Source organism: Physeter macrocephalus, chromosome 20, assembly GCF_002837175.3.
Source record: "Physeter macrocephalus isolate SW-GA chromosome 20, ASM283717v5, whole genome shotgun sequence".
Taxonomy (NCBI): Eukaryota; Metazoa; Chordata; class Mammalia; order Artiodactyla; family Physeteridae; genus Physeter; species Physeter macrocephalus.
This window is the reverse complement of record NC_041233.1, coordinates 35786202-35794354: the sequence shown is the minus strand read 5'-3', so window position 1 is coordinate 35794354 and position 8153 is coordinate 35786202. Positions and strand designations below refer to the sequence as shown.

The 8153-nt window shown below is 57.3% G+C and overlaps 1 protein-coding gene across 2 annotated transcripts in view; it reads right to left on the bottom strand.

Annotated features, from left to right (window-relative positions):
• Positions 1–2492: 2492 nt before the first annotated feature.
• Positions 2493–8153, bottom strand: part of GPRIN2 (G protein regulated inducer of neurite outgrowth 2) — a 7045-nt gene continuing 1384 nt past the window's right edge. The window contains exons 1-2 of one of the 2 annotated variants that reach the window (XM_007111535.2): positions 4970–4983; positions 2493–4242 (exon numbers count right to left, since the gene is read on the bottom strand). In XM_007111535.2, coding sequence (XP_007111597.1) covers positions 2872–4236 — 1365 coding nt within the window. In that variant the 5' untranslated portion in view covers positions 4237–4242; positions 4970–4983 and the 3' untranslated portion in view covers positions 2493–2871. Of the gene's footprint in view, positions 4268–4969; positions 4984–8153 lie in introns of those variants that run through there. The other variant, XM_055081063.1, reaches the window with a different exon arrangement.

Sequence of the window (8153 nt, the reverse complement as noted above, 5' to 3'; positions counted from 1 at the left end):
CACGATGAGGTGGGTGGCTGGCTAGCCCTCCCCATTCAGGGCACAGCCCAGCCTACCATCTTGACATACCAGGTGCAGCCTAGAGTGGCAAACGGAGAATGAACTCTTGACAGTTTGCACAGGACAGAGGAGAAAGTCTCTTCATGAAGGGTGTCACTGGTCCCAGCCAAGCCCTGTGGCGTTCAGCCCTTCACCTGTCCCTCCCCAACGTCCACCTACCTCTCCTTGCCCCAGGTGGTAGCCTCACCTCCTTTTACTCAGACTGGAAGCCTCAGCTTCCTGGAACTCCTCCTTCCCAAATCCATCACACGCTGTGTGTGTGTGTGTGTGTGTGTGTGTGTGTGTGTGTGTGTGTGTGTGTGTGTGTGTATGCACGCCCAGCCCTAGCTGCCCTCTCCATCTCTCCCTAACAGGCCGCTCCTTGGTTCCCATTCCCCAGTCCCGCCTGGGCTCCTCCCTCCCACCTCTTCCACACGAATCTCCCGTCATGGCAGCCAAAGGGACATTGCTGTAATGAAGTCTGTGTCCACCCCTGCTTCCACAGCTCCTGTAAAGTCCCTTTCCTCAGTCACACCAGGAGCCTCACAACTAGGACCCCCTTGCCAGCCTCCCAACACAACAAACACCCCAACACAGCCTGCACTGCAGTGATTCACCGCAGCCTGGGCAAGACAGCCACCTCCAAGCCTCTGGCCAGGCCGTTCTCTCTGCCTGGTATGCCCTTCCCTGCTCACCCACCAGTCCAGCCCCGCTATGTCGTCAAGACCCTGCTCAGCTCTGGCCCTGTGTGAAGATGCCTTCCTACCCCAGTTCATCACCCCTCCCCCCGTGTCCTCACAGCTGGGGCTCCTGGCGCCCCCATGCAGGGCCAGAGAAGAGGGCACCCTGGTACCCACGTGTCACTCCCCAGAGCGTGACATGCCTGCCCTGAACCACAGGCATTGGGATGGACAGGCCCAGGCGCCCGGCCTGCACGGTGCCAAGAGCCTTATGACTGCACGAGAACCTGCTTGATCACATTTTAAAAGGATGGTAAGGTCAAGTCCCCTCCTGCACACCACACCCACCCCTCAGGCCCAGCCCTACCCTCAGAAGCAGCTCTGATTCGCTGTCATTTTCAAGCAGGGGCGACATTTTATCTGGCCTCCGCTGGGAGTGGGAAAGGCACATTTTGGGGTAAGAGAGCCCCACGTTGGGGCCTTGGGATGCATTCTGACCTGAAGCATGCCTTTCTCACCTGGTTCCTGTTAGAATGTCACTCCTGCATTAAATGTTAACCCATTGTCGCATGAGTCATGTCCACCTCGAGTACTGGGCCCTCGGGGGTGGGGAAAGGTAAGCCAGCTGTCAGGTCCTGGGTTCCTGGGTGCAGAAGGGGGCCCAGGAACAGGGCCAGGCCATGGGCAGGGCTGCATGTGGGCCCTGACTCAACCTTCCCATGCCAGGTGACTCTAGGCAGGCCACTAACCTTTGGCTCCCTCACAAGGCGGCGCTGGTGGATTCTGTCCCAGGAGCTTGGAATCCCCAACACTAAGCCCCAGGACAAGGACACAAACTCACTCTTACCCTCCGCAGGTCTCGAGAGCTTCTTTGTCAATGAAGTCAGGCTGTGCTAAGCGCCAGTGTCCTGAGCTCCCCACCCCCATGGTGCCCTGACCCCCATGGCCTCACAGCTCCCGCCATTTCCCACTAGGTGGGAGACCCCACCCCAGGCTCCTTCTTTTTTTTTTGCAGTACGCGGGCCTCTCACTGTTGTGGCCTCTCCCGTCGCGGAGCACCGGCTCAGCGGCCATGGCCGCGGCATGTGGGATCTTCCCGGACCGGGGCACAAACCCGTGTCCCCTGCATCGGCAGGCGGACTCTCAACCACTGCGCCACCAGGGAAGCCCCCGCCCTCCCTCCTTTGAAGAACTGCACCAGCTGAGAATAAGTCCTTAAGCCAAAGGAGCAAGGTGATAATGGTACAATTTCAGGCACTGCGACATATTTTGGGACAGGTGGCCACCTGCTCTCTCCCTCCTGAGGCCAGCGCCTGACACAATGACTTACTGGGAGGCTGGCTCTTAGATGTACCCTGCAGTCCTCTGTAATGCTCAGAGCCCCCCATCCTACACACTGTGAGCTCAGCAAGGTCACGGGCAGCTTCTTTCCCAAGGAATTCACAGAACCCGGCACGGAACATGGGCTCAATAAATTCTTCTTGTTCACAACTGCCCTGCGCTGCCAGCCACGTGCTGCAGGAAAACACTACAGGCTTCAGCCAGCCTCAGCTCTGCTCTCATCCCACCACCTCGAGCTGTCCAACCCAGGGCATGGAAGCTACAGCCATGCCGATGTCTGTGGTTGCATCTATAAAACAGAGTGAAGAGGTAAAGACTCCACAAAGTAAGGGGATGAGTACAGGCTGTGGCACATGGGAGGCCTCCACAATGTCAGTTCCCTCCCCTAAAGACTCAGACAGTCCTTGCCACTTGGGGCCCCGTGTCTCATGGCAGGAATTCGTTGTATCTCAGCACTGCTATGAAAATAAAGCCATCAAGAGGCCTGGGGAAATCACGGCAGAGTTCTGAGGAGAGACTGAACAGAAGGTCGAGGGTTTTGACAGAAAAGTCAGGATCCCCCTTACGCACAGTGTTGAAACTGTACCAGAGTTCAGAGCCGGAGGTGCAGATGTGGCTCTTGGAAATCAAGCCCTTAAAAACTAGCCCAGCTGCAGGGGGCAGGAAGCCCCCAGGCTGCAGTCCTGTGGTCTGCAGACAACCGAGAACAGAGACACGTGCATGGGTGCCAGTGGGTCCAAAGGGCACAGGGCCCCTACTGTCCCTGGGGCTGAGTCCATGGGCCCAGGGCAGCTCCTGGGCCTGCAGCTCCTTACTCAGGGGCTGCACTGGAGCAGCCGCAGCAGCTGGGGCACTGCAGGGACTGCATAACAGCTCGAAGTGGCCCCCTCCGGCCCTCCACAGACAGGCTGTTCTCGCTGGCAGGGGCCCGCTGCAGCTGCTCAAACTGCATCTCCAGGTGCTTCTGGATGGCCAGGCCGAGTACCTCAGGGTCCACTGCAGCTCCATACACCTCCCATGTCATGCCCTCAGCATCCCATCGCACGTCCCGCACAGGAGATGGCACCTCCTCCAGGCTGGACCCCAGAGTCAGCTCTGGGAATGTGTGCAGGGCCACAGGGGCCTCCAGAGGCGGGCTGGTGGCCACAGCTTTGCAGACTGCCTTGGGGGCCGCTTGCACACCAGCATCCTGGGCTGACGGAGGTGATGCCAAGATGGGGGCCAAGTCACTCGCTGAGGTCATGGTCCACATATCCTTGGTCCTGGCGGCAGCCTCCATAGCTAACCCGGTGGGACCCCAAGGGTATGCACAGCCGTGGGAATGCCCAGGAAGCCCCGAAGGCAACCTACACTGGAACTTCACCCCATGCTGAGCCTGCAGTCCAGATTCACTCACTGATGCCACTAGTTTAGGAAAGGCCAGGATCCCTGGGGCAGGCAAGCCATGGCAGCAGCTGCTGGCCCCCACCTCCCTCATGCCACAGAGTAGGGCTGCTGGGGGCAGAGCATGGCAGGAGGTGGTGGCCGACTGCCCAGTGGCTTTGAGGCTGCTGCTGTGGGTCATTGTGCCCCCCAGGTCAGGTGGCGGCACCCACACCTGACTCTCCTCCAGTGTCCAGGCTGAGTTTGAAGTCTCATCCTCCAGAGCCAGGTCCCTTTCCAGGCCTGCGGGGGCTTGGCCACCCTGGCCAGAAGTGCTGCTGGGCTGCAGCTGAGCTCTGTGGACAGGCGAGCTGCCCAGGGCCGAGCAGCTGAGGCTGGCCTTTCGGGCGCTGCTGTGGCCCCAGGTCTGGGCGCTACAGACCAGGTCCGAGTGGCTTCTCCGCACAGCGGCGGCGCTGGGGTCCTGCAGGCAGCACAGGTCCCCACAGCCCACGGTGGATACGTTGCCCACGGTGCTGCTCCGCCAGTGGCCCCCGGCCCGGGGCTGTGGCCGGGGGCTGGAGGCCCCTGCCTGCTCCTCGCTCTCAGCCTGGCGCCCTTCCTCCTCCGCGACCTGGGCACCCGTGCTGGCCTCGCCCGGCTGGGTCTGCCATACAGTGCTGCTGGCACTCTTGTGGAGCTCCGGCCTCTGCCCCCGGCCTTCGCCCAGCAGGCTGGAGGAGCTCCAGGACAGGGGCTGAGGGCAGGGACTGAGGGGTTCCTGGGCACCCCGCTCAGGGCGGCTGGATCTCATGGCTGCCTGCAAGAGAGAGAGAGGGAGGGAGCGGCGTTGAGTTGGGTGCGGCACTTCCGCTGGACTCTGCTGGGGGCCCACAGGGTGCAAGGCACACTGCGGGGGCAGCTTCAGTCCCAGCCTGCCTGACCAGTCAAAGCCACAAGCAGAATGATGACAGAAGACCAGACACTTCAAATCAAGGTTACCACACATTATACACAGGCATGACACTTCAAATATCTAAAAACCAGAACCGAGCGATCAGAACGAGCCCTAGGGTAAGGTCCTGGAGACCACCCAGAAGGCCAGCTGTTGACCCTTTACTGCTGGGTTATGGGGAACGGGAGAGCCAGGGGAGAGGCCAAGCCTGCTGGGGATAATAGGTCTTAGCACAGAAGTATTGCAGTATTTTAATAACCAGTAAAGCTCAACTGGTGCATACTAGACGGGTTCCTCCCACAACTGTCAGTATCTCTTTCACCTGGACTAGAGCCTCCTTGGTACACGGTGCGGGGAGGGGGGTCAGAGAAGTTTCGTGGGACAAACAAGAAATGAATACAGGGCACACTGAGAACCACCCTGGGTTCTCCCATGCCCCCTCCCCATCTTCTCTGGCGTAGCCTGGCTGAGCTGTCACGTCTCTGGGGATCAGTCTTGGCTGCCGTGAAGGGGAAGGGCTTTCCTGGCTTCCATCACAGGCTCCAAGGGTAGGAAGAGGCCCCCATACCAGCCCTCTACGCACAGGACTCACTCGGCATTTGCTCATTCCTCCCACAGCCATCTCCTGAGCACCTACTGCATGCCAGGCTCTTGGAATTGGGCAACATGGAACTAGTTTAGATCAGCTGTGCCCCCCCAGAATGGGGTCCAGTACAGGCCTCCCCCACTATCCGAAAGTACAGCATTCCTATGGAACCGTTCGTAAATCAAAATGGTGTAAAGCAAAGAAGCAACTACCTTTTCTTGTAAAATCCTCTTCGGATTTCTTTCCTTTATTGAAAACATGTACTAATTAATATAGGTCTCTCATAAAAGTGAAGTGACATAAAGCGAACTTTTGAAAAGCAGGGGATACCTGTACCACCAATCAGACACCCGCACCCTTCCTGCCCCATTCCCTCCCTGCCATTCCTGTCCCTTCCTCTAGCCATACAGACTCCTCCAGACCTGCCCACTGGCCCGTCTGCAGCCCAGAGTCAGCACCGGCCCCTTCAACCTTAGTGTCTCCTCCCGGGGAAGCTTTCCCCAACGGGACTGGCTCCATCTCTGGCTAAGCACTGTCTGGCCTGGGTGGAAAAGTCTGGCCAACTGTGGGCCTCCCACCAGCCTGAAGCTGTCAAAGCCTGTGGCCTGTTCCCCACTGTTTGTCCTAACACGTGGCTGGCACTCAGAGAATGTCTGCTGTGTGTCTGATGGAGAGAACAAGCGAATACAAGAGTAAACCCATAGGGGAAAGGGCTGAGTGCCAAGAACAGGGTCTGAGGGAGGGCATTTCCAAGGCAGGAGAGCTCACTTTGCATGATGGATCAGAACTTCCTGGAGGATCAGCCACGCAGGTCAGGCCTGGAGAGAGAGGAGGGAGATGGTGCCCAGGGGGCAGAAAGCAGGAGGCATGTGTTCAGAGCACAACAAGGGGGCAGCAGGCTAGGGGCTGGGCAGGGCCCCAAAGGGAGGGAGTGGGGTCAGGGCATCTGGGCCACCCTGGCCCCGGCCAAAGCTCTGAATTAGAAACATTACTCTGAGACTCCCAGCCAGGCAGGACCAGCTGGAGAAACACGGCAGTGATAGCAGGCAACAGCTGCGGTTTGGGCAATCCCAGTCCTGCCTTCCCAGCCTGGGCTGATAAGAACTGTCAAGAAACCAGCCACCCTGGCCAGGTGAGCAAGGCCACTTGAAAGGGAATGTGGGAAGGGCTCTCGGGAACTCAGTTTCTGTGTATTACAAACTTCTTGCTGTCCCAGAGCTCAGGAGACAGCTGGTGGCTGTTCGAGCCAACGGTGAGGATGTTTCTAGGGCAGCTGTCCCCTGAGAGCTCCAGGCTCGCTATGAAGCCCAGTTCAGCACAACTTCCGGCAATGATGGAAAGATGCTGCTCTGTGCCATCCAATACAGTAGGCACTGGTCACATGTGGCTACTGAGCACTTGACATGTGGCTAGTGCGACTGAGAAACTGAAATCTTATTTTATTTAAATTTAAGTAATTGACATTTAAAGGGCCACATATGGTTAATTACGACCATACTGGACTGTGCAGCTATAGACATGGTCCCAGCCTGGGCAGGAGTATCCTGTCCTGGCTGCTCCTTGGGGCTGAAGCCAGACTGGTCCCTGGAAGAGTCGGGAAAAGGATGAGTAGGCAGGAGAGGACTATGGCCCAGGCCCAGCCCTCAAGTTCTAAGATGGACACATAAACAGAGAAGGGCGACAAAGACGGTAACAACCACAGTGATGATAATAAGAAAAACAGCTTCCAGTGCCCAGTCACCCACGGTTTGCCACGCATGTGCCATCTCCTTTCCAGCACTGTCTCATTTAATCGTCCAAGCAACCTCATGACATGTGTCATCTGAGATGTATGAGAGAGGTTTAGTGACTTGCTCAGGGGCACACAGCTGGTAAGTGGTTAAGCCAGGAATTAAACCCAAGAGTGTCTGAGGTTCTCTGTGCTCCCTCTGGGCACTGTGCAGACCCCCATCCTAGACACCATCACTCTCCACTGTCGTTCCTTTTTATTTACTGTTGCCATGGCTCAACTGGAGTCCCAGAACCCGGCGCAGCGTCTGGCACTCCCAGTGGTGCCCACAACATGCCAGTGGAACAAGTGAATGAGCAGGAACAAAGCCTGGATGTCCTTCCCACCCGACCTGCTTCTTAGCAGCTTCATAGGCTGCCCAGAGTCAAGAGGGCAGGGGAACACCTGCTGCGTGGGAAGGCTATGGTCATAGATAGCCCCCGGCAGGCAGACAACCACTGAGCCCCAAGACCAAGTATGCCAAAGAAGCCCTATCTGGACAGCCTACACAGCTTCTGGCTGAGCCTCACCTACCCTGGACCCTCCTCACAAATAGGTCCTTAAGAAGCCAGGTCAGGCCCTGGCCCCCCTAAGGAAAGGGTGGGACAAGGCTGGGGATACCCTCAGACTCCACCAGGAGCTGGTGAGAAGCCGTCAATGACAAGGGTCCTGCTGTGCCTGCCTCACCAGATGGCTGTCTAGTGTCCAGGGTTGGTCATCACCCAGTGAGAGAACAGTGACCACAAAGACAACGGGGGTGGGGGGAGGAGGTTATATTTCTGTTGATTCCCTTCCTCAGCCCACCTCCACAAATGGCAGGTGACAAAACTGAGACCTGGAGCAGCTCAGAAATGTCAGAGAACCCACAGCTGAACCCTAGCTGGCCTTCCCAGCCCGAACGAGGAAAGGGCTTCAAGGGAAGTTACTCGAGTTACGTCAGGGAAAGGAGGTTTCCCACACACCCTACCACCACGAAGAGGGGCCTCTCCGGAAGCAATGGAGCTGACCAAATGAACCTTGGAGCCAGGGGCAAGCAGGTGGGGCAAGGGGTCTGCTTCCAATCCAGGCTCTTCCCCTTCCTACATATGTGCACTCAGGTGGACCCCTAACCACTTTGAGCCTCAGTTTCCCCAATCTGCAAATAGGAAATAAATCCCCACCCTGCAGGGCTGTTGTGAAGACTGAACGTGATGGCATATGGACTGCCTGGAACAGTGATTGTTAATAATCTTATCTTTCTTCCTTCCATCAGGAGTGACTTGTGCTCAAGGTATCACAGGACTAGTACTGGGGGGTGGGGGGGGAGCAGAAAGATGGCTTTTAGGAAGCCATCGAGACACCCTATAGGTTAGCCTGGTCTTGCTTCTTTTTTTTTTTTTTTTTTTTTTTTTTTTTTGGTGGTATGCAGGCCTCCCTCTGTTG